Source organism: Pinus tabuliformis, chromosome 3_2 (assembly GCF_031772625.1).
Source record: "Pinus tabuliformis cultivar Carrire ecotype Pingquan chromosome 3_2, CPIR1, whole genome shotgun sequence".
NCBI classification, from domain to species: Eukaryota; Viridiplantae; Streptophyta; class Pinopsida; order Pinales; family Pinaceae; genus Pinus; species Pinus tabuliformis.
The window spans coordinates 544,713,387-544,741,240 of record NC_142302.1 but is presented as its reverse complement, the minus strand read 5'-3'; the positions used below and the strand labels follow the sequence as shown (position 1 = coordinate 544,741,240).

At 36.0% G+C, this 27,854-nt stretch overlaps 1 protein-coding gene across 1 annotated transcript; it reads left to right on the top strand.

Moving 5' to 3' along the window:
• Positions 1-27,404, top strand: LOC149181652 (protein AGENET DOMAIN (AGD)-CONTAINING P1-like). The gene is made up of 2 exons (XM_089414280.1): positions 1-75; positions 26,976-27,404. The coding sequence occupies exons 1-2, from the start codon at positions 1-3 to the stop codon at positions 27,402-27,404; spliced, it is 504 nt and encodes a 167-aa protein (XP_089270406.1).
• The last annotated feature ends 450 nt before the right edge of the window (positions 27,405-27,854 follow it).

Below are 27,854 nucleotides of genomic sequence, written 5' to 3'. Positions count from 1 at the left end.
ATGGCATGGATTGCGGATATTGTTGGTATTGTTGGTATGGAAATGGCCGTTGATATTGTTGTTGGTATTGTTGAGGTAGCTAATTTCCATAACCATAGCCCCTCCAACCTTGTGTAGGTTGGTTTTGATATTGTTGTGGAGGTCAAGCTTGCCATGGCATTGGAGTATTCCAAGAATTTTGAGGTGGATATTGATAGTTTTGTTGAGGGAATTGTTGTAGATTTTGTTGAGGAATCCTTGGTTGCCAAGGTATTATTGGTGCCACATAATAGAAACCTTTTGTTCCTTGCACTTCTTCCATTGGATTCATTTGCAATTCCTTCAACCTTAGACAATTTTCTGTTGAATGATTTTCTGTACAAAGACCACACACTTGAACACTATCCAAAGGACATTCTCTTAATGCATGTTTTTTGGGACAAATGATTGCTAAAATTTGTTCTTGTTCTTATTTCTTTTCGTTTTCTTTTAGAACATATACTTGTGTCCCTAATGTACTTAGAAGATCAATTTTGAAGTTTTCTAGCAAGCTTCCTATCTCTGCTCTTGTTACTCCTCCTACTGCTGATTTTGCTGCTTTTGAACTAACATCTCTCCTTCCAGTTTTTGATCTTCCTCTAGAATATTTTTGACATAAATCTACAATTTCATTAAATGGAAAGTTTGAAATATCACCCTTGCCCATTACATTCAGAATGTCAAGGTATTCATCCCTTATACCTTTGAGAAAGATTGTTCGAATGGTGTCTTGGTTTAGAGAGTGTTGTTTAGATTTTTGTAGATTATATGCAAATATTTCTAAGTATTCTTCTAGACTCTCGTCTTCTTGTTGTGTCATTCTGAAAACATCATCTTTTGAGTCCCTAGGCCTACAATAGGCTTGATATTTTTTAAGAAAGATTGATTTCATTTCATCCCAAGAAGATATTGTTTGCTCTCCTAAACCCATGAACCATTTTATAGTTGTTGCTTTCAATGTAGCAGGAAAGAGACGAAGTTTGTGTATGTCATCGGTGTATCCATAAGTTCTACACAAGATATCAAATTCAAACATAAAGGAATCAGGATCTTCCATTGACATTCCATAAAAATTTGGCAATACAGAAGGTGGAATATTTTTCATTTTCACATCTTCTCCTAATACTGCACTTGTATTCAATATTGGAAAGCCAAAAGTAGTTTCCTGATCACCACCATGTTCTTGTCTTTTCCTATCCTCTTCTGCTTTCCTATCATTTTCTCGTTTTTCCTCTTCCTCTCTTTGTCTTCTCCACTCTCTTTATTGTCTTTCATATTCAAGTCTTTGTTCAGGAGTAAGAATAATAGATCCATGTCCCTCTTCTGCCATAGCTTCAATTGTTTCAATGTCAACTTGAGGCTCAAGTTGTTAAAAAATGGATTGATCTATGGATTCAAAAATGCGCTATTTTTCTTTAACAATTTCTTTTTGTTTTCCTGAAGTAGGTGCTGTTGTTGAAGGTTGTTTTCTTTTCACCTCTCAGGCTAACAAAGTTTGCCTTTCAATTAAAGTTAATCTTTGTCCTGTTCTTTGTTTTTCTTCCAATTCCTCAATTGTTGGTTTACCAACAACTGGTGTTGTTAGCTTTGATGGTCCTACTTCTATTGATGGGGGGTTTTGTTTAATAAATCTACCTTGAGGATCTCTATTTCTAGGCATAAAGAAACATAACCAAAGGAAATATATCTTAACTAATTTTTTTTATTTTGTTTTATCAAAATTTTTAGTTTTTTTGTTTATCTTTCTATTTGACTATGCCGATAATTGCCTTCCCGGCAATGGCACCAAAATGTTGAGCTAATTTATTAACACAAATTAACACAAGTATTCATTATCAATCCAGGTTTGTAAAACTTGGAGGCAAGTCCACAGTATATGGATATCAGGTATAGCCAAGCTTAGAAGATGAATTTTCAAGAACTAAAGAAGATATGAGCCTATATTAACAATTTCTAACTCACTTTTGTAATGAAAGAAAGATGAAGTTGCTCTTAACTTAAGAGATCCATTTGTGTCCTTCTCTCTCAACTATCACTTAATGAATAGAAATTAGAAATCATGAATTAACAATAGCTTAAGATGCATAAATCAACAATGAAGGAGACTCTTAACTTAAGAGATCTTTGGGAATTTTTCATTACAATTCATTCATCATTATGCTATCATTTGAAAACTGAAAATACATAAGAAAAATTGCTTGTATGTAACAAAGGAAAATTCTAGCTTTAATCTATCAATTCAGTAGAAGGAGAATTCAACTTGAACACTTTGTTGTCCCATCTTATTAAAGTGATAAACAAACTAAAATTCAATAATATAAATCATCACACATCAATTCATAAGAAAATCTGAAATGAAGCAAGTAAACATATTCTAAAGTAACTAGTTCATGGAAAATTAAGCTAATCTAACAATGAAGTGTACTTAGCTTAGAGTGGGGACCCTCCACCCTTGCTTTGCACACTTGAGGTTGATATCAAATGCTGAAACTTCAGTCACTCATCCACATCAATGAACAACAAAATGAAAGTAGAACAGGTTCTTCAAATTAATCTCCAAAATCCAAATGTCTCAGCATAAAATTATACAAAAATTACATATCATAAGCCTTCAAAGTCTTGGCTTAAATAGAAGTTTATGAAACAAACTGATCTAAAGTCTCTCTAACAATCATATCTATTCATATCCATCTATCTAAGTCAAATTCATTCAATCCATCCCAAGAAATATGGACAATCCCATGAAATCACAAAACTGCCCTATTTCCTAGGGATTTTCTGGGTGACTAGTCATGTTTGACCAGCCTTGACCAGGCCTAATAAAGCTTGTTTTGACCAAACCAAGTGGAATTAGTTCATTCATAGTTCCCTACCTTTCCATACATGCATCTAACTCGATCCCAAGTGTCTTGCAAACATGTCATCCACATAGCTATTACGAGAATTTCTGATTCTGTCAAAATTTGCACTTGAAATCAAATTTTCATAAAATCTTTAGAAATTGCAAAATTAAAATTAAATACCTGAATATGCATGAAATAAATCAAAATGGGATGGATATAATGGAAATATATGGAAAATATAAGGATTAAGTAAGTTTCCTCAAGCAAAAATAGACCAAAATTGAGGTCCAACACCATGCAAACTACATACCCAGTCAAAGAGTAGTGATGTCCCCTGACCAAACCATACTTTTCACCGTCACTGCTGAATCAATCAATGAAACGCTGCAACTTCAACTAGGGAAAAACCTAACCCCTATTTATATTGGAGACCTTTTGGATCGATTCCCCAAGCTCACCATTGCAAAGCTTGTTGAGATGTTCCAAACCTTTATTGTAGAATTGAAGCATATTTCAAAAGATCCTCCCCCATATGTGTATACCATATTTTCTAAATTTGGCCAGGACATTGTAGTAATGATATCCAGTATCCTAGGATATACCACCAATGAGTATATAGATGAAATCATCTTGGCTTTCATGTACATCTTCACTCCAGGACAACCTCCTGCTATCATGTATGATTTTGCCAAGTTTATAGTTGATAGAATGCACGACTAGTTTCTTAGGATGAGTAATGAGAGAGTCTTCAATGTTGCATGTGGAGCATGATTTTTCAGAGGTCTTTGTTTTAGACAGATGTATATCCTAGGAAGTTTGTACACCCCGGGGGTCCAGGGGCCAGCGGTCCCCCGGCGAAGGCTCGGGGGCAGCGCCCCCCAAGCTAAAACAGATGTAAAATTGCTTTGTAAAAGTATAGTAATTTCTAGTCAATCTGGGCCATTCATTAGGTGGATGATCGGACGGTAGAACTTATGTTTAGTTTAGGGTTTTTGCCCTAGAAGCCAACCCCTCTCTTTGTATGAGGGCATTGTATTTGAGGCTGTGTAATAGATGTGTATTCTTTGAGTGAGAGGCAGAGAGGTGAGACTGTGAGAGAAAACAGAGGATATTACAACGGATCTGCTGTAGGTTGTGTCTCTTCATTTTGTTGGATAATAGAAATGAAGGACTGGCTGTTCGGGTGGACGTAGCCGAAACTGGGTGAACCACGTATATCTGTGTCTCTCTTGTTTTATGCGTTTTCTGTGTTTATATTTCTGCAATATTTTATGTGTTCCATTGCTCCATAATATATAATATTTTAACATTCAAGTATTCTTCTGTGTTATGTCACCTTTTTCTGTATTACCAAGCTGATAAATTCCCCTTTACTCTCCAAAAGCTTGATACAAAAGGTCACCCTAGGTCAGTGATTTTCTGGACTCCTTTGATACATAAGTATGACTCCCCATATCCATATACAGACTTCATAGATATTTTTGTACATCCTATTGTAACAATGCTGATAGGCAACCCTCCTCCAAGAATTAGTTCAGATATCAGGAGGATCCTGCAGATTTCAAAACAACACAAAGTGGGAGATTGATACTTGTACAAAAATCACAATGAAATTAGGATTTATGGCTGTGAGTTGGCCCCATATAAACTACCCAAATACCTCCCAATGAGGTTATTTTCTCTAGAGTACTACAAGCAGATAATCAATTCAGATGTGGCACATTTTGTCAAATCCAAAATGAAGGCCCAACTTAGAATCAAAGATCAACTAGGTCCCTTTGTGTGTAATAGCCGAGAAGCTGGAAAGGAAGCAGAGAAAATCCTTCAGAGACTAAATCTAAAACATAGTTTCATATGGAGATATGATCCCTTATACTTCATTTGCAACAAAAGATAGAAAAACAAGATGGATCCTTATATCCATCACAGAATCCCTGAAATAGAAAAAATGCCAACCAATTGGAGTGGGTGGAAAACACTTTAGAGGACAGAGATAGTACTGAACTTGCTGTGGAAAACACACTGATTGATCTAGAGAAATAGCTTGATGAAAATTCTTTCCTGCAGGCACCAAGTGAATCATAGGCACAAAGTGAATCATAGGCACAAAGTGAATCACATGTAGAAGAAGAATCCCAGTTCTAAGAAGAGTCAGAACAACCAGACCTATTAGAGGAGCTAACTCAAACAGGTATACCAAAGCCCACCATGAGTACTCCACTAGTCTTACAAACTCCCTTAAATGAGGAGCAAAAACTCAAAAGAAACAGTGAAGAGGCCACTACTTCAGGAAGAGTGACATCACAGGCCTATGTAGAGACCAACCTGGTTAAAAGACAAAGAAGAAATCATGTCCTTGAACAGGAATTCACAGAAGAGACAGTTGGGGCCACAAGCAAAAAAAGAGAAGGAAGCAGGCATGCCACTCCCTCTGGGGACACACTGGAACCTTCCACATCACACACTTAGATGTTGGAAAGGCAGCAGAGTGTTGAAGTGTCCTCATTCAGGATGCGAGCTGACAGAGACCATGACATCAGAGAAAGATACAAGGACATAAAAGCCATAAATGAGAGGCTAAAAGCCCAAACTTATGCACAGTACTTAAATATGGCCCCTACCAATCAAACAAGGCTTATGTCAGCCTCTGATGTTAAAGAAGGAAAAATGTAGATGACATTTATGAAGCCCACTACTTAGCAACCAAGAACAACAATAGACTTAAAAAAGATAGACTTCTAGGTATTGGCAAAGGACATTCATCCTATTGACCAGATTAAGTTGCACAAACAGACAGGGGAGATGATTTACTCCACCTTGACAGGGAAAGCCATTGCAGCCCACCAATTGCAAAACTCCCTGAATAACATATCATCTCAGTTCCAATTGGAGAAGGCCTCTTCACAGGCCAAATACACCAGAATCAAGTCCTTATAGGACTTAGTCATTGAGTTGGGACACGATCCCAAAGATGTAAAGGCCACTGAAAAATTGATAAAAAAGAAGAATGATGATATAGTTTCTTTGAAGAAGCAACTTAAGATTCCCTAATTACATCACCCACAAACAACAGAAGTTTTGGAGACACAAAAAGGACAAGAAGAGCTCATGGACTTAGTCCTGAAGCTAAATGACCAACTGTAAGAAACAGAGAAGGAGCTAGACACATTGATTCAGTCCAAACAAAGTGACCTGGCCACCACTTCTAGGACTACCATTCCCACTATTTCTACTGCCGTTCCTTTGGCACCATCATTGGCACCTATAGCTCCACCTTCCACATCACTTCCTATCACCACTGAATCCACAACATCAGGCACACCAACAAAGAAAACAACAGAGCTAGTTAAAGCCATGGAAGAGATGTCAATCTAGGCAACATAGCTCAAGAGGATAAAGGAGAAAGTGGCAAGCTTAGAAATTGACTGTAAGCTTGTCCAAATTCAACAAAGAGAGGAGACACAGAAAGAACAAAGAATGGGTGAGAGATCAAAGTCCTAGAGAAAGATTTGACACTGCAAAAACCATTAGGACAGACCAAAGAGTTGCTCTGGGCCAATATCATTGACTTTGTCAATGATATTTGGCTGTCAATTCAAGTAATATTTGAGCAAACAGAACTAGTGAAGGTAGCTACTGAAGCCATCCAAAAAGTAAGGGAAGAGTTGGGTGATATTCCTGAGGATCCCAATCGACTCATCCACTTCCTGAACAGCAAGAAAAGGTATGAGCTCCATGAGATTGACACAGAAGATAGGAAAAAAGCTATATTGGAAATCAGGAAGGTTCTCTCTAAGAGAAACCTTATGTTAAATTTGGAGGAAAAATGTAAAAACATGCAGGTAGCCATTGACAATTTCAAGGCTAAATTTCAGACTTTGAGGGAAAAAGGTCTTCCCAGTCCTATGGTCATCCATGATAAACTCATGACCCAATTGGACTACAGTGATAGACTCAAAAAATTGGAAAAGGAACAAGCAAACACTTCAGGTATCAAAGCCTTGCCAATAGGAAACATACTCTATGACACTTTTCAAAACCTGTTCTTTTTGGAGCATGAGATGAAACATTTGTTTGTCACCAAGCCTAATTTTGCCAAATACGCAGAGGCAGACAAGATTTACAAAAGGATGTTGAAGGTAAAATTACCTAAGGATGAAAGGTGGGAAAAAATTACAAATTTACCATGAAAATTCTTACATCAGAAAATCACCACAGTAAATCCAAAAGGTAGCCAGGTAAAATAGGTAAAAGACAGATTAGCAGGGTCAAAGAGTATTAGTGAAAGATTAAAAGTAAAGAATATTCCAGCGTAGAAATTCTACAAATATTAGACAACTTAAAGGGATACAACTCAACTACAACAACCAGCACAACCACAATAAAAGGGACAACATGATGCAGTTTTCCATATGTCTCTATCTTTATGCTTGAAGATATGTTGATTTCCTAGATTAAATCTTAGATTGTTATGAGATATTTTGTAAATATTTTTTGTATAAATACTTCACATTTCGAAGTATTTAGGGTGGATTCCAAGAAATTTCTATAGACGTTTCTCTCAAATGAAAGTTCTATTGTATCAATAACTGGATTGGCTTGTTGGATCAAGGAATAAAGATAAGATATTTTATAGGATTCTTGTGTGAAGAGAAAATCAAATAAGTATTATCTTATGTGTATTGTTGTCTTCCCTTATGTTTCTTAAAAATCATGTTTATTTCTCTGAAATCTGAATGTATAACTAGGAATGATATTTCAGAATTTTCTTAAGTACACTCTGTCTTGACTGCTTACATTCTGAATGTTTTCTACTAAACTATCTTAGCTAGGGAATTCTTAACTTCTCCTTAGCTTCCGTAGTTTTCCTTTTGGTATATGTAGAAAATGATTCTTAATTGCTCTTTGTTGATGATCACCCTCTGTTCCTCATTCTGATCCTAGTCCAAGGATTCTTAAGTGCCCTTTCACCCTGGTTAGAATCATTCCATCCATCAGCCCTAAAGATTTGCCTTTTGCTTTGCTAGCCTACCCTGTGAACATTCCCTTTAATGATCTGATCTAGTTATGCTATCCTTTTACTGACTCCATAGCCTAATGGCTTGAAGAAACTAACTCTATCCATCTGCTCCTAGAATTCTACCACCCAACCAAAATCAAAACCTCATGAGCACTAAGAACTAGCCTAAAATCCCATCAATACAAAGCTAAATTATAAAGAGGGATCCCTCTCTGGATTTAGGTTGGCTAGAACCTTAGTCTGAAGATTGGTTTGTGGTTACCTCGGTCTTTTCCTTCTTTTGATAACTTCTAGGGAAAATTTCTGAGTGATAACAGATCCTATCCCTCCATCAAAGGTGGATCTCTTACCCTATATTGGTAATTGGATAAGAACTCCCAACTTACCATACTTCTCTATATATTCCTAACCTTCTATGTGGTTGGGGGATGGCTTTTGGAGAGTGATTCTACCCTTATGTTGTTGTAGTGAGTGGTCATCATTCCATGAATTTAGTGTGATTGGAGGTGCATAATGCGACAAGGAAAGGACAAGTCATCAACTTGGAGGAGCTCTTCTACAAGATCAATTGCTACTTATGGTTTTAATCTCCTTCCATTTATAGTAATGCAAAGAATTCATTGTTTTCCTATATGTGATTCCTATATGTGATGTTGTTTCACTTATTTCAATACCATGTTGATCTATTGAATTAAGTACTTAGATGATATAACGTAGATCTTGTAGTTTCTTGGCTTGTGTTATATGACTGTGCAGGTTATAATTTTGGCAATCAGAGCTGGGATTAGAGCTTCCAATATGAAGAAGGAGTGAAGTGTGCAAAGGATTCTAGGTAGGCCTCACTCCATCATCTATTTAATTTAAGGAAAAACATTGTGTTCCTTGTCTCTTTATTGTTCTAGGTTAGCCATTGACCTCGGGGAGATACTTTTTTCCAAAATTGTAAATCCCATATAACAAATTCTATTATAGGGGGCTTTCTGTTATAGGCGCAGGGGGTGTGTTGGGCCTAAGAAAGAGGTTTTTACACAAAAATTGCAAAAAAGGTTCAATGAAATCACTTCCTGGGTCTGTTCTTTGTTAGATGATACAAAAAAGGCCTGTCAAGGAGGTAAACAAAAAAAATGGACAAGGATAACACCAAGGGAATGCTTCGTTCCCAACAGAGTCACCAATTTGTTATACAAGATTTACGATTGCGGACAAAAGTATCTCCCCTATGTCGGTGCCTAACCTAGAAAAATAGAGAGACAAGGAACACAATGTTTTCCTTTAAAGTAAATAGATGATGGAGTGAGGCCTACCTAGAATCATTTGCACACTTCACTCCTTCATCTTGGAAGCTCCAATCCCATATCCAGTTGCCAAAATTAGAGCCTACGTAATCAGATAACACAAGCCAAGAAACTACGATATCTATGTAATATCATATAACTACTTCATTCAATAGATAAACACGATATTGAAATAAGTGAAACAACATCAGATATAGGAAAATAATGAATTATTTGCATTACTATAAATGAAAGGAGATTACAACCATAAGTAGCAGTTGATCTTGTAGAAGAGCTCCTCCAAGTTGTTGAATTTCCCTTTCCTTGTCATAATATGAACCACCAATCACCCTGAATGCATGGAATGATGACCACTCACTACAAAAACATAAGGGAAGAATCACTCTCCAAAAGCCTACCCCCAACCAAACAGAAGGCTGGGAATATATAAAGAAGTATGGTAAGTTGGGAGTTCTTATGCAATTATCAATCTAAGGTAAGATTTCCACCTTTAATGGAGGGATAGGACCAAAGGATAATTGGTGAAAACTCCAATGTAGGGATGGATAGGATTCAAATGTTTTATCCAAGGTAAGTAGTTATAACAAGTTCTTGAAACTCCTAGAAGGTGAAGCTTCCGAAATCTCGATCATTCTCTCGTATTTCTAGAACCAACACAAGTGCAAAGGGGAGAGACATGCTCATGACCAACACATTCTATAGTGGAGCAACCTGCTGGTGAATGCACCCTAGTAGGTTTATAGGGAGCGTTCATCCTCAAACTAGCTTAGATGAAGCAATTTAGGGCTCAAACTCTCAGAAATGAAAGGTACATGTATAGGGATTTGTGAAAGATGGTGACATGGGGAAATAGGATGTTGATTGATCCCATTAGGAGGCTCACTAATTAGATGTGAGAAAATGGCCTATAACAACTATGAAGGCACATATATTCGATGTTTTCTCAGATTTTCTATTGTCAACAAATTTTGGTGCGCCAGAAACTAGCTGAAGGAATTAATATTAAGTGGTCAATTGGGAATCCATGCATTTATCCATACTTGATTCTTTGGAGGTGAACCTATGTGGAAAATAAGAGAGGAATAACCTTTCTTTACTAAGTATACAACACATTTCCACCCTCTTGAATCGCCCCCCTTCATATTTATTGGAGCACATCCTGCTAGGAAATGTTTTATCTTCAACTTCTAACTTTCTAGATATTGGGGGACAAAGTCAAGGTCCCATCCTTTCTAGTTCCCTTCTAGACCCCATAAAAAAATATCAATCAATGAATTTTTGTTTCTAAAGACCAACCATTCTCTCAGAGGAAGAAAGTCATGGTTGCTTTCGATGGGTTGGTTTCTTTGAATTCAATTTGACCAGAGATGAATATCCTTCCCACTCCTAAGAAACCAATAAATGTGTTCTTTTATCAGTCCCATTGATGCTACAAAAAATTTCCAAATAAAGGAACCTCCTTAAGTGGGTTTTGGAGCATCTAGGTTGGTTTCTTTGTTAATAGAGAAATACTTGTACTTGATGACTTATTTCCACCAATATTCTTTTCGTGATATAAAAATCCAAACCCAAGGCTATGTTTATAAGGGCTAGATCTCAAATCCCTAATCCTCCATGAGCCTTTAGGACCCTAATTGTTTCCCATTTGATTAAGTTGACCCTTTTCTTGGTAGTTCTCCCTCCTTTCCAAAGGAATTTTCTAATTCCCTTTGTTATTTCAATAAGGACATCTATTGGAAGCTATGATACCAAGTGTTGGGAGCTTAAAAATAAGGGGGTTGGGGGGTGAATCAATATTATGTTGGATGGATCACTTTACCCACATTTTGTCTTTCTTTACATTTAACTGAACCATTCATTGATTAACATTATATGACAATGTATAAGAAAAAAATAACACATGCATAACTAACTAAACCATTAACAACATATAAACATCAAGGTAGATAAAACAACATCACACTTGAGACATAGGATGCAAGGTGGAAACCCTTCTAGGTGAAAAAACACCACTAGTCTTGGTATGCTTCTTTATTAACAAAAATATCCAATACATGATATCACCGACCACCACTGGTGTGAAAGCCACAAATTGCGATCATGTGAGCAACCACTCACTCTAGGCCACTACTTGACAGAAGCTACCACTTCTTTCACTATGCAGGCCACTACCGGCTGGAAGCCACCACTCCCTCGACTATGCAGACCACCACCTGTTGCAGGGCACTACTTGCTTGATGCCCCAACACCCAATATCTTTTCCAGCCACCACTGGATGGAAGCCACCACTCCCAAGTTATTAGGCCACAACTCTAAGGAAGTCACCATTCCTTGAATCAAGAAGACACCATTTACTAGCAGGCCACAACTTGCCCATTGAAGGCCCCAACCTTCAAAACCTTGTGGACCACTCTTCATGCATTTTTGAACAAGGATCCATCTGCATCAACACAAACATTTTTAGGCCATGTTTCATCCCATTTTCATACTGGACCCACTATGATTCTTCCGCTCAATAAATGATTTTTTTTTCTTCTTAGAACTCTCTTTGTAGTACACAATCGACCTTTGGTCTCTCAGTCAACAACAACTCAAAAACATGCTTATCAAAACCAACCAACCTCATCAACATCACTCTGATTCACACAATAATCAACAACATCAATATATGATAATGACTCAAATACCTTAGTAGCTATCACTCCATACCTTTATCAACAACGTATAAAAATTACAGGGCTTATGGAAAATGATACACAACACCACCTCACCAATACAACACTCGTACTCAACATATATATTTCTCATGACAACACACTATTAGTTTTGGTCTAGCACCAACAATATACTCCTGCACAAACCTGTCACTTCAACATTAACCCCTACAACACACTGTTAACCATAAATAAACACAACATCCACCCTCGCAATCAAAATAATGTCAACTCACAATCCTCAACAATATGCTCTATTAAAACTTATATATAGGCACAATTATTGGTATTTGTCATTCCATTGTGTGCAAAGGGTCTCTGATCTTCCATATGCACTATGCATACAACACAACAACATATATTATCTAATAACTATAGGTACAATCTGTTGAAAATGGCAACAAGAAAATGCTAAAAATAGAAGTGCTAAAAATAATAGTGCTAAAAATAACAGTTTGAGTACTAGTTCTGGATTGGGCAACGGGGAATGAAAAATGGAAGTGATAAAAATAGAAGTTCTATTTTTAGCAGTTCAAGATGGAATCCTATTTTAGTCAGTCCCTGGACTAAAAATAGGGAGTAAAATTCGAATTTGATATCAACAGCAGTTTGAAAATTAATTAATTAATTCCTCTTGAGTTAATTAGTTAAGGAAAATAAAACTTGAAGTCTATGTGAGGACATGCAACAGTTTCTCCTTTGATTGAGGAATTTATCCATCAGTTAAAGAGATAAGAGTGAGTTGTAATATTGATCCTAAATCAGTTGATTTAGTTTAACTTTGTCAAGTCTAGTTAGATTAATTTAACAGTTTGTTAAATTAATGAGAGTTCAGTTAGTTAATGCTTGCATGCATGTAACTACTATATTTCAGATAACTGAGTATTGACTTATTGGATAAATCATGCATGTCAGTTCAGAGAAAGACCCAGTTGAGATCAGAGGAGGGACAATGTACTATCAGTTGGATGGATTTTTCCTATAAAGGAAAATCATCCAAGCAGAAGGATTAGGGTTCCTTGAGGATTGTGCAGTTTTACAAGGTGTGAGATCAGTGTGAGAGATCAATGTTACACTTGGTAACAGGAAGATCACCTAGGAAAAACTGCGCAAAGAAATAAGAGGCTTGGAGGGTATAGGAGAAGGCTTAGGAGAAGGCTTAGGAGAAGTCTTGATTGCCTGTGAGCATCCAGGAGGATTGCACTAAGAGCTGGCTAGCTGCGAGAGCTAAGGCTTTGTGTAATCTTGATGTATTTCCACCTTCATCTGTGAGGATTGTACTGAGAGTTGGCTAGCTGTGTGAGAGCTAAGGCTTTGTATAAATCCTATGTATGATAAGACAGAGAGTGGGGTTTTAGGCTGAGGCTTTCCCCGGGTTATATCTTCTGTGTTATGTGTGATTGATTTCTCCATATCAGTTATATGTGTTCTTATTGATGTTGCTTATGTTTGATTAAGCTTCCGCTAAATTGTTTGTAGAAGTAGATCAAGTGTTTTGCTTTAGTATATTGCATTACCTGGTGATCTACAGGTGGGAAATTCTACATGGTATTAGAGCTAGCTGATTTGTAGAAAAATTCTACATGGTATTAGAGCAAAGGTGATCAAAGGAGAGAACAATATACTGAGAGGAGATTTCAAAGTTTTGAGTTTTGGGTTGAGAGTTTGTAGAGAAGATCTGAAAATTTATGTACAAAATTTTTAGAAACAAATAGCAGATTTGGATTCATTGCGGAAAAATACCCAAATTCAAAAAAAAAATCGGCTGAATCGGAGTTCGGATGAGGGAGATATCTGATTTAAAATTATCTTTTTTTCCAGAAAATTTCATGACGGTGGGAAATATGAAACAGATTGGTGTGCTAGCCAAGAACCTGTATGCACTTGAGGTACAAGATGCATGCAAAGCCTTGAGGAGCAAGGCAAAGGTTAGATACTTGGTGGTTGAGAGGGAGAGTAAATTACCTCTCAACATGCAGCCACTGAAGAAGTTTCAGATGATTTTGGAGGAGCCACGATTGGTGAAGCAGCTTTAGGAGGTTGTGGAGCAGCCACGATTGGTGAAACAACTTTAGGAGGTTGTGGAGCAGCCACAACTAGAGAAGCTGAGAAGAGATCAAGTAGAGACATCTACTCATGCAGAGACCTCCAGTAGGGGGAAACTTCGAGCCAGGTGGGAAGAGGGATCACATGCAGCCATACCTCCAGGTAGGAGGTGGGGCAATGTGGAGTGATCATCCTAAGGAGGAGGGGTAGGATCCTTGAGGTACCCAACCTCTTTGATTTGAATTTGCTACAGGAGCCCCGATGAGGAGTAGCAAGACTGAATAATTGGGTAGAGACAGATGAAGATGGAGTAGCAGAGAGAGCTACAATGCAGGAGTCGCAGGATTGTATAGAGCTAGCAGGCTACAACAATGCGAGAGGCACAGGAGTGTTTCACCAATGCAGGATGGCACAAAGAGGTGTGCAATGGTGTGAGATGCATGGAGTGTTGCAGCAGCTTAGAGTTCAGAGAGGGAGCACTTGTCAGCAGTAGGTAGAGCATCAACATCAGAGTATGTTTCTAGCCAAACATAGAGGTCAGTTGGGAGTTCTTTTTGTTCCAAGAGTTATTGGAGCAACCACGCTTGGTAGAAGTGTTGCATGCAGAACCTTCCAAAGGTACAAGATTGGATTCGAGGTTGAAGCCTTTCTTGTTGAGAAGGAGTATTGAAAATGGCAACAAGAAAATGCTAAAAATAGAAGTGTTAAAAGTAACAGTTTGAGTACTAGTGTTGGATTGGGAAACAGGGAATGAAAAATGGAAATGCTAAAAATAGAAGTTCTATTTTTAGCAGTTTAGGATGGATTCCTATTTTAGTCAATCCCTGGACTAAAAATAGGAAGTAAAATTCGAATTTGATATCAACAACAGTTTGAAAATTAATTAATTAATTCATCTCGAGTTAATTAGTTAAGGAAAATCAAACTTGAATTCTATGTGAGGACATGCAACAATTTCTCCTTTGATTGAGGAATTTATCCATCAATTAAAGAGAAAAGAGTGAGTTGTAATATTGAGTTGTAATCAGTTGACTTAGTTTAACTTAGTCAAGTCTAGTCAGATTAATTTAACAGTTTGTTAAATTAATGATAGTTTAGTTAATTAATGCTTGCATGCATGTAACTACTATATTTCAGATAACTGAGCATTAACTCATGGATAGCTCATGCATGTCAGTTCAGAGAAAGACCTAGTTGAGATAAGAGGAGGGACAATGTACTATTAGTTGGATGGATTTTTCCTATAAAGGAAAATCATCCAAGCAGAAGGATTAAGGCTCCTTGAGGATTGTGCAGTTTTACAGGGTGTGAGATTAGTGTGAGAGATTAGTGTTACACTTGGTAATAGGAGGATCACCCAGGAAAAACTACGCAAGGAAATAGGAGGGTTGGAGGGTAGAGGAGAAGGCTTAGGAGAAGTCTTGATTGCCTGTGAGCATCTAGGAGGATTGCACTGAGGGTTGGCTCGCTGTGAGAGGTAAGGCTTTGTGTAATCCTGATGTATTTCCACCTTCATTTGTGAGGATTGTACTGAGAGCTGGCTAGCTGTGTGAGAGCTAAGGCTTTGTATAAATCTTATGTATGATAATATAGAGAGTGGGGTTTTAGGCTGAGGCTTTCCCTGGGTTATATGTTCTATGTTATGTGTGATTGATTTCTCCATATCAGTTATATGTGTTCTTATTGATGTTTCTCATGTTTGATTAAGCTTCCGCTAAATTGTTTGTACAAGTAGATCAAGTGTTTTGATTTAGTATATTGCATTACCAGGTGATCTACAGGTGGGAAATTCTACACAATCACACTATCTCACACACATTATATCATATATGACTTTTCATGCTTATAAGTTCCAATCGCCCAACAATCTCTAGTTGCTTGATTTTTCTACATACACACTTTCTCTACATCCTAAGCTACCACAATGCAAAGGCTTACTCCATATGCACCCTCTTAACAAAAAGCATCTCTCTATACTTCACACAAGTAAGAGGATACATGATTTGTCTAACTATGGAGTCTATTCATGATATGGAATTTAAAAACAATGCCTAGCATCATCTAGATCGACCTCATCACCCCATTAAACCTTCTCATTAATGCATTCATGACTATTTACTAGAGGTTTTTGGACCATATCAACTATTCATTAACCACATAAACCAAGTCAACTCTTCCTTCAATCCAATCGACCATTACAATAATCACCAATATTACTAATGCATTCATACTCGCTTGGAGGACCAAATCAACAAAACATTCTTGGACCAAACCAAACAAGCTATTACATCGCTTTACCTTGGGAAATTCCTCAGATCATGCCCATGGCATTATTTTAGTAGCTACAATAAAATTCCATTAGCACTAAATTGGTAGATTGCAATAAGTGACACAGGTATAGAGGGCGAAAACCACAATGCTTAGTTAGTGCTGCTTGGTGACACTATGTAGACCATGGCATTGTAATGAAACATGGGAAATTCAAAGGCTTATTTGACCCAAATCTCTTCCAACTTCTCCCATCCTCCTTTAAACATTTTTGTAGCACCCGTACACTCTCTAGACACTTCCAAAACTCAACCCAACCATTTTATCATCAAATCATTAGTGCATCAAGCATGTTGACACCAATGCCAACACATATGGCTCCATGGTTGACATAAATGCGAGCACCATGCTTCCAACAACACCAACAGGGGATAAGAGAGTAGTGAATTTGTACAATGAATGCGAAGATTTATTTAATTAGGACCAACCTTCCCACCAAATTATTCCAAATTTCACTCCACTAATTGAGTAGAGTGGGCTTTTAAGCATGTTGGGATTCCCAAGTACTTAAAATAGTCCCAAGAATTAGTTGAGGAGAAGTCCAAAGCTCAACCCAACTATATTTTTAAGAGTTTTCCAATATTCCAAGAATATATTTGAGACATATGCTTGTTAATATGCCCTCTTGGTGCCAATAGAAGGTTATTCAAAACAATCTAGAATATTCTTACTATTATTATTAAATAACTCCCTAGCAATAAGGTGTCATCCATGAAATGAGAGTGGTTGATGATTTTTAGCTCTATGACATATCTTATGCTCAAAATATTATCCCTTCTTCTCTCTAATTCCAACTAACTACATAGAGATTCTACCATAAAGATATAGTGGAATAGAAAGAGTGGGCATCCTTAATGCAAGCCTCTATATGCCCTAAAGAATTTGGAGGATATTCCATTGATCAATGGCGATATCCATGGGTTGGAGATACATAAGGAAATCCATTGGATGAACTTGTTGTCAACCCAAAATTTCTCCAAAATCTTCAACAAAATCTCATGACAAACTCTATCAAACACATTTTCTATATCTAGTTTGATGAGCATTCCACTATCCTCTCTAGTTTGACTAGAATGCAATTTCTCTTGAACTAGCACTATGTTGTCAATGATTTTCCTCTTGCTTACAAACCTTCAATTTTTCAATATAATTTTGGGAAGGATATGTTTTATTTTGTTTCTCAATTTTTTGGTGATTATTTTATAAGAGACATTACAAGTGAGATTGGATGAAATCTAGAAAAGGTGGAGGGATTGTCCTCGTTGTGAAGTAGATAAAGAAATGAAGAATTAATACCACCTCTGATACAATTTTGATTAAGGGCATAATCCACCATCCTTACCAAGTAAATTTAATGAAATCCCAAAAAAATGATGAAAACTGGGTTGAAAACCCATCTAGCGTTAGTTCTTTATCGGGGATTAGAGAAAATACGACCCACTTTACCTACTCTTTTGATATTTAGTTAATTAGGGTTTCATTTTTCACCACAAAAATTGGTCATAGGGATTTGATCTATCATGAAAGAGAACATTGTTGCTTTGGGGAGATTCAAATCCTTATACAACTCGTTGTAGTGTCTTATTACCTCTTCTTTTATCCTAGAGAACTCACTAATTTGAATGCGCCTTGCTTTGATGGATTTAACGTTATTTTTCCAAAGGATTTTTTTTGCTTGATTGTGAAAAATCTTGGACTTCCAATCGCCTACCTATAGAAAGAAACTTATCAGTTTTAAATGCAAAAATTCCTCCTCCTCGTTAAGATGTTTGTGGTATAGATCAAATTCTCATTGTTCTTTTTAAAGGAGCTCCATGGTTACTTCCTCATGTTCCATCAAAGTTTGCAAGATTTCTAGATTTATTTTGTGTTGTTGAAGTTTGATGTTGTAATCCTCTATATTTTCCTTGGCCCACTATTTGATCGTTTCCTTTTTTATTTTTTATTTTTTTCTCCGAAATATAAATTAGATTCCGCTTCCCATAACCTCCAAGATTGACTCACTAGTTCTATAAAACCCACTTTCTTTATCCGTATTGGGAATAAATGGAACACGAGTGGCCCATAATCTAAATTTTTCCTTATCTCAAGGGACATATGGATGTGATTAGAGCTACTCCAAGGAAGAATCTGAGAGGTAACTGATAATTATTGTATGAGGAAGGTACTGACTATTAAAAATATTTCCATATGGGTTGTGATGTGTCTAGGTCCCGTCCTTTTATTGCTTCAACTATACTTGTTGGAAATATGATTTACATCTATCAAATCTAAAGTCAAAAGAAGATCCTCCATACTTTCTTGGAACTAATGCATTACTTGTGAGTCCCCTTTCTTTCCATAGGGGTAAATAGTAGTGTTAAAATCTCCCCTCAAAATTAAATCACCTCTAATATCTGAGTCCCCCATGGAGATTAAAGAGGACCAAAATACTTTTCTTCAAGAATATGAGTAGGAATATAAACATTAAAAACAAAAAATACCTTTTTGGAGGGAAGAAGAAGCAACCAAAAACTAGCCAATTAGGGGAGGAGTGAAGATCTACTAACTAAAAAAGGGAGGAGGTCCAAAGAGTGCAGAGTCCCCTAGAGTTTCCACAAGAGCCCATTACTCTTAATTCACCATCTTTCCACAAATTTGATAATTTTTATAGGGTCTCCTAATCCCCCAAGTTCATCTCCACTTCAATGTAGATTCAAGAACATGGTTGCGTTCTGAATGGTTCAACCAAATGATTTTTTTTCCCAGTGTGTTTCCAATACTCTTAAAAGTCTCTTTGTTCCAACAATGTAGAGGAAGTGATGGGAGATTAACCCACATTGGAACCATGAAAGGAACATCACATTTTGGGTTGAAATACAGGATCCATCTATATAGATATAGATCTTGGCCCCCCATGAAGTAAGGCTTTATACAAAATATGAGACCTATATAGGATTTGTCCTCAAAGAGAAAAGTATAAAACCCCTTGCTACATAAAGCTATAGAGACTTGAATTTTAAGCGACAATTTTTATCAACCCAAGATCTCAAAGACCTTGAATATGGACATATGCCCATAAAATGACCAATTAGGCCCCGATATGCTAGCTTGAGGTCCATGGGTCTCGAATCATAGGCGTGGATTTCTACCTTCATGATATTATCAATTTTTTTTAATAAATTTTGAAGGCTTTTCCTTTTGAAACTATGGCCTCCTTGTGACCATTGCATTGAAAGTTGCTATAATGGGGGATGGTGGAGGGGGGGGGGGGGGTAGGGTAGGATGCATGCACATGAGTCCCACTTGATCATGAAACCATCAATCTATAATGATTAGGCACAAAAATACATGATCCTTACCGGAATAGGCCACAAGGGTTCAATCAAGCCACACAATATAAATATTAAAAAATATTAATATTTTTCCTGAGAAAAAAATCCCGCATTTTTATTCATATTTGAAATAAAATACATTTTTCATATACACACGAAGATGTGTACATTCACCTCGATCTACCCAGATCCATGTTTGGCTAAGTAATAAAACATATACATATGCTCATAAAGCATAACAAAAAGTTCATCCCACAAGGACCCAAAATTAGAAATAAAAAACTAAAAAAGAAAATGTAACTATAATGCATGGGGGGAGATCAACCCATGTAGTTTCTTATCTTCCCTTTCTTTCCTTCCCTTTTCTGAATCTGTTGCCAATCCCTAGCTTTGGGCTCCACTGGCAGTAGAGCCATATCGTTAATGAATGTATCTAAGGTGAGCTCTTTGTATCAATAGAGCTATCTGAGATGTGTACATGCTTTGTTCCCATCATGCCATCCTCATATTAAAATCCATTAATTAAGTTCAATCTAATAATTAAAAGAATAATTGTTATTCTTACTTTTTAGGTTTTATTTAGTTATTAACATATTACTATGGGATTGAATTTTTAAAAATTTAGTTCATTTTAAGTAGTACATCTGAAATGGGAAAATGTTTAAATTTATTTATAAATATTTTAATATTTTTAAAAATATAATTTAAATAGTTAAAAAAAATATTTATTCATATTCAAATTATTTTTTTTTTCCAAAGGAAAAAAACCATAATTTTATTTTAACCTTTGAAAAAAGGAAAAATATTACATTCTGTAGATGTTATTCACATTCAATAAGAGAAAACTCTCGTCTTGTGTGCTTAAAAAAAGCTAAAAAACATAAAAGAAAGAGAAGTTAAGTGTTGTAGTAATCACTTAAAATCTTTTTTTTTTTTTTTTTCTAGACCTTCTTCCATCCCCCTAAGTGTGAGTCAATTGAATCATTGCCAAGTCTCTCACATATTCTTATGGTGGAGGTTCTTTGTCTAAATCATAACTTTCTGAGGCATGAACTCTCTTTTTCCCACCATCTCTTCCACTTTATGTGCCACATTTTTCTGCTATTCAGGTTCATGGATTTCTTCTGATACTAAACCATTCTACCTATGGGTTGCATTTCCATCACGTACTTAAGTACTCCCTTCTTCTTGGTTTGATGGGTTCTCTATGATTTCCCCATCTTCATCCTTGATCATGAAGGGTACAAAAGGCTTCCATCCTTTTGTTTTGTGAAGCTAACCCCTTTTCCTTTTTGGTTTTTTTTTTCTTGGGGGCATGTGTCCTATAAATTTCCTATTTGGTAACATGAGAGGCATTTGAATGGATTATTTTCATAATCCAGAAGTTGAGTCCACTAGAAGGTTTTGTGTTTTAGTTGAATTCGGTTAGGTAGACCTTTACTTAGGTCTATTTCCACACAGATTCTAGTGAAGGTAAACAACCCTTTCTTCATTCTTTTGGAGTCCATCTTTTTAAACTACCCAAAAGTGTTTTCAATATCCTCGAGAACCTTGTGATGACAAAAAGGGAGGGGAATATTTGATAGCCTCACCCATACTGACATTGTTGAGACCACCATTTTTATGGCATAAAAAATAAGGAACCAAGGGGTGATGAAAAGCTCTGCATTTCCCTAAAACCAATGCTCTTCTTTCAAAATTCTCTCCAAATCCTCCCGGGCATTGAAATGAACAGTGATAAAAACATATTTGACATAGGTATATGTCACAGTTGTTGGTCTAGGTTGTAAAAACCCATTCATGAAAAGCATTGGACCTGGATCAAAACCCATTGAATCTACGAACCACTTCCTTAGATTGAAGAACATAAAAAATTTGATTTACCCCTTTTAAGTTTACCTCCATGATGGGATATTTTTGTTGTTGTTCAATAATGTAATGACTAGGATTGTATTGTGGGATATCTTATGGCCTATAACCCTTGCCTCCTCCCACATCCTTGTAGGAGACTGATCCTCCTAGATTCCTAGACCCTGAAGCACCCCCTTGTAACTTTGAATACAAGAAAATGGTGGAATTTATTGAAATATGTTAATCTTGCAACTGAAATAGATCCTGAAGTTGCTTCCATTAATGAAGAAGACACTATATATCGGTATGAAAACCCAATCGATTCTCTATATTATGCTTGAGATTCACCACATGATCCAAACCTAAGACCCAAAAAAGGAAGGACTTTCCATTTATGGTCTTAGTAAAAATCTAAAATCCTCCCCCTATGACAACTCTTTCAAATCTCCATCCAACCTATATCGGTAATGGCAAGGAGGTTTTTTGTAGTGGATCTGTGCAATTCTGAGAGTTGTTGAGGTTATGTAGGCATGGATCTAATCTTGGAGCCCAAAAGGACCGAAGGAATGGGGCTATACATACTTGATCCAATTCGATAGCATATGTGGGCTCTAAATAGGCACACAATAGATTAGGTTGTAGCTCATAATAATTTTGAGGTGAAATCTTAGATGTCCTAAGATTCACAAGCTTTGGGGCTGAATACTTCAGAGCATTTTGGAGATTATTCGAGCCTAGGGCTCGATGCATATAAAAGGAGTTATTTTAGAGGCATATGATTCCTTCATCCAACCATTTCTCCTACTCCTCGACACTTCCCATCAATTTGTTCTACATATTCAAGGGTCTCCAAATCGCCAAACATTCAACTCTCTCTCAGTAAGTCAAGCAAAGATCTTGATTTTCTTTTACATTATGTCCAGATTTTTCTTTTCATATTCAAATTCTACTTTGTAGAATTTATCTATTATATTTTTTTAATATCATTAATTAACATAATTAAATTATAATCTTAAACAAAATTATAATTTAGATATCTGCTTTCTAGATCCATCACATAAAAATATTGATTGCCAACATATTTCAAACCAACAAAAGCACCCATTCAAATTATAATTCTATTTAAAAAATAAATATATTAATTTTATTACTCTTTTAAAAACTCTGATACCTTCTTAATTTATACACGGTATCACACCACTTTAATCTTCCCAAATCCTTGCGACACATAATTAATGTATATTAATATAAGTTTCCTAACCAAAGATTAATGTTTTGAAACATATTATTTACATTATATTAATATTAGGAAGTTAGCCCCATTCCATTGAACATTATGAAGATGATATTTAGTGAGGAAATTGAAGTATAACTAAAAAATATTATTTGCATTATATTAATATTAGGAAGTTAGCCCCATTCCATTGAACATTATGAAGATGATATTTAGTGAGGAAATTGAAGTATAACTAAAAAATATTATTTGCATTATATTAATATTAGGAAGTTAGCCCCATTCCATTGAACATTATGAAGATGATATTTAGTGAGGAAATTGAAGTATAATAAAATTAATATATTTTTCTTTGAATTAAGAGAATTGATAAATTTATGATTTATTTTTTAATCCTGAAAACTTTTTATACACTTATCACCAAAACAAGAAAAAATCTTTTTCACCAATTTAATATCTAAATTAATAATAATTTTAACATCAAATTACTTCGATTTACCTCTCACACATATATATTAAATGTAAACTATCTAACCTTGAAGAAGAGAATATTTTTCAGTTCCTTTTAATCAATAATTTTAAGGGTAACAATGTAAAATATAAGGGGTTGTGGTTAAACCCATGCAACCTAATGGAAATATTCACCTTCATAACAACATGGGTAAAAAGGACACTTATTTCCAATTTTTATATATTAATTGATTCAATGATTTGAATGTTGTTTGATGAATTAATTGCATTTAAAAAATGCATATAGAAAACATATTAATTTTGAAATCAACTATGGTGAGTAGACAAATTTGATGAGACAAGAATTTCAATCCTTTTTTAAATATTCAACTTTTATGTCATATTTTTTTTATGCTTTTCCTTATTCTTAGGATTGATGAAGAGTTGCAATTTTTTTTAATGGTGCTAGTATATGGAGGAGTATAAGGTTGTAATTATGCTTTCTTTTAGATAGATATAAACTCTCAAGTTAACCTTACCTCATAATTTAATGATTGTATAGTCTCCTTCTTCTCTAGTTGGTGTACTTCATTGTGTCCATTCTCCTTAATGCAATCTTCTAGAGTCTCTTTTTTCTATCTCCTAGTTCCTTCTCATTTAAAACCTTAAAAAGTTTTTTAGGGGTTGTTATTTGGGGAAGAGCAAGTGTTTTGGTTATGAGGGTAGAGTTGTTGGTTGGATAATTTTTTTTCTATTAATAATTTACGTTAGTTTTTCAAGTTGCTTAGACCAATTTTTTTGGTTTTTCTTGCATTTGTTGCCAAAGTTCCCACACTCATCAAAATATTGCACTTGAATAGGAAATGCTTTTAGTCCAACTCTTAATGATGAGACAATCCAAGCTAGCTTCAATTGTGCGGTTCTAGATATCCCTTTTTCATGCTCTATTTAGACACAAATTCATGTGCATAAGTACTAGTGTGCCATTTAGATAAACTTTATTCAAAAATACTTCTAATGTTGTTTCTGATGATTTGAAAGGTTGGATCAACTCAAAATATTAATGATAGGGGTGTGGGAAAAACCCACACTAAGACCATCTTAGAAAAGTTCTCTTTGTGGTAAAATTCAAATACCCATTAGTTTAGATACAAGCCTATAGGGCCTAGAAGGTATGGACCACTTAAAAAACTCATATCTCTATCTTCTTTTTATTGGAATAGGAAAGCAATATAACCCTATCGACAAAAGAATAAATTTATTGAACCCTACATTAAAGGGAGTCAACATTCTTGCATTAAGATATGTAGGATTCCATTATCCCATTAACTTACAAATAAGAACTTTCTTAGTGAATAAAGAGACTTGTGCTATAAGAGATACAATGATGACTTTTACTTCCACCATTATTAGGATATTCCTCACAAATTGTGAGCAGTATGGTTCAAGGAAGGTTATGTGCTTTGTTGTATCATAAATAATAAATGTGTAACCTTCCTTTCATAAATTGAGTCATTGGATGGTAGTTCCATGACAATGAACTCTCCATTATGAGTGAAAGAGGAGGCTTGTGGCTAGGGCTTATATTGGCCTAGCCATAGACAAGCACAATTTGGCCAATTTTCATTTTTTTCCCTTATCAAGATTTTATCAACATTTAGCTAATGATAGGGAAATCATACTCGGACTAAACCTATTCTAATGATATCATAATTTTTTTCCAAGGAAAATCTCATGGGAAACCAACAAGAGGGTGATCTAATAGATGAAATGGTACATGGAAACAATAAGTGCAAAGGGAAAGACTTCCCTAAATTTCACATATGGAACCCAAAGTAATATATATATATATATATATATATTATCGTAACAACTAGTTTATCCTCTACAAACATACATAATTACATAGGGGACTTTGAAAATGTGAAAAATAGATAACAAAGGCATATTATAATGTGACCTATTTAAACTACAATATGAAAGTTATCAAGAGGGATTTGAGGAGTAAAATTTGAAGATAAAACGCGTCAAGGAACAATGCATGCTAGAAATGAAGAAAAATATACTTAGCTTGAGGGAATGGGAAGCTAAATCTCATGCCTCCATGACTATTTCAATAGGAAGCAAGTAGAAATTACCTCAACTTTATAGCTTCTACAAGACATAATTGGGTGCATAAAAGCTCATTGTAACCTCTCTTCAAAGGTTATGCTCCCTCCCCTTCTTGACTCAAGTGATAACCCTATAGTCTCCACATCATATGGCATACCTAGTATTGTTTTGGAACATATTACCACTTTGTGTGATAATATCTCAAATATTTCTAAACTACATGCATAAGAAATTAATGTGCCTGTTGACATTGACATTGGCTCCACAAGTATGCAAAATGAAGCCTTGACCTAGATGGACCTAGAAATCGAATTCACAATTGCCATTAAATTTCTAGTTTTACTTTAATATCCTAGTACATTTTGTTGAGTACTATTTTTATTGTGTTGTTATCTTAAGCTATATACATGGATATTTCTCAATAGATGGAATTGGATAGGTCTCCACAATATATTTTTACATGGTTTATTCTTAGTTGTGGATTCTAGACTATCACTGGCCTTAACTATATAATGCTTGTGAACTTCTAAAGCGTAATAGTTGGAACTTTTTGAATATTAAGTATGCATGTTACGACAAAAAAAGATGCTTTGAAAATCAATATGATATATGGGTCTCTTTTGACCTCCATAGGTAACGAGTGGTGAGCCCAGAGGTTTTATATAAGGCTAATTCAAGGGCATGTAATAACTTATTTTGGATTTCATTATGCTCCCTAATGAAAAGGTAATTACATCTTTGGTGATATTTATAATTAGTGTATGATATCAAATAAAAAGGAAATAATATCAACCACAAATATTTTCATGATAAATCAACTATGAGAAGATGAATTGTTATTCTAATGTGAGCCCCTTCTTGTGTAACATGCATAATATATATTGGTCACACTTTATGTTATGATTAGTGTCCATATTTAGAGAGAATCATTAGTGCATCTTCATCTCAGTCTTAGTCTCCATTATTTTGAAGGACATTCGACACATTGGTCTCGAAAATCAATGGCAGTAGCGAATCCTGCTTAATTATTTGGTTAAGAATTTGGATTTTTGGTTAATGTTGTGCATGGTGTTAGAGCCCTCTTGGGTGGGCAGGTTCATTGGCCTCGCCTTTCTACTCTCAACACATTTTGAAATTTTGATTGTATTAGACATTCCCTCACGAAGTCTATATCTATTTTGTTATAACTAAATAAAGAGTTCTATTTTGTCAGTGACAGATAAAGAGTTGAATTGGTAGAGTGAGGTCATGATTGAAATCTATTTCGTTACAACCAAATAGAGAGTTGAATTGGTATAAACCTATCATAATTGAAAGAAACGTAAGGAGGCCTCATAGCACATCACAAAGAATGAAAGAAACGTAACGAGGCCTCATAGCACATCACAAAGAATGAGACCCTATAGGAGATCATCCTCATGTGATGATCACGATGATGAGATGTGGGAAGATTGACCGTGTGGAACATGCTCCTCACGTTATTTCAAAAATATTTTTCAATGGATGTATTTGTTGGAAGACATTAATTCCAACCACCTACATTAATGTAGTTGCTAGATTGTTCTACAGAATTCAGCAGGTAGTTTCTAGAATTCATTGACAAATGGGCAAGTTTCTTGAAGAAGCCACCCCCATCAAATTCCAGAAAGATCCCTGCCATGTATAAATACATGTTCAGTCATCAAATAGAGATAAGTTCTAATTTCTGTTTTTTATGTGTTTAACTGTGTGCTCTCTGATTTGGTATCAGAGCTTAGGTGAGATGAAATTCGAGGTTGGTTTGCAAGTAGAAGCGTGCAGCTTCCAGCGAGGTTATGAAGGTGCCTGGTTTGAGGGCATCATATTGTCGTCCGATAGGGACCACTGCAATGTACTCTTCGAACAATACAGAAATGAAGATGGGAATGGGCCTCTGGTGGAGAAAACAGAGTACCATCTATTAAGGCCACGCCCTCCTCCGACCACCTTAAGAAATTGGGCGGTTGGCGATCTGGTGGAAGCAAATGAAAATGACGCCTGGTGGAGAGGTATTGTGACGCAGGTTCTACCTGCCCAGCAATACCATGTTGTATTTCCAGATACCAAATCAGAGAATGTATTCCACCAATCCAACATGCGTGTAAGGCAGGATTGGGACAATGGAAAATGGCATGTTGGATTGGTGGAATACATTCTCTGATTTGGTATCTGGAAATACAACATGGTATTGCTGGGCTGGTAGAACCTGCGTCACAATACCTCTCCACCAGGCGTCATTTTCATTTGCTTCCACCACATCGCCAACCGCCCAATTTCTTAAGGTGGTCTGAGGAGGGCGTGGCCTTAATAGATGGTACTCTGTTTTCTCCACCAGAGGCCCATTCCCATTTTCATTTCTGTATTGTTCGAAGAGTACATTGCATGGTCCCTCTCGCAGGACAATATGATAGCCCTCAAACCAGGCACCTTCATAACCTCGACGGAAGCTGCACGCTTCTACTTGCAAACCAACCTCGAATTTCATCTCACCTAACCTCTGATACCAAATCAGAGAGCACACAGTTAAACACATAAAAAACAGAAAGGCGAAAAAAATGTGTTGAGAGTAGAAAGGCGAGGCCAATGAACCTGCCCACCCAAGAGGGCTCTA

What these genes read in the sequence shown, in the direction of transcription:
- LOC149181652 (XM_089414280.1), top strand. Translation starts at nt 1, where the DNA reads ATGGCATGGATTGCGGATATTGTTGGTATTGTTGGTATGGAAATGGCC. An exon ending in TTGTTGTTGGTATTGTTGAG is followed by an intron (nt 76 to 26,975) that starts GTAGCTAATTTC and finishes ATTTGGTATCAG; the next exon opens with AGCTTAGGTGAGATGAAATT.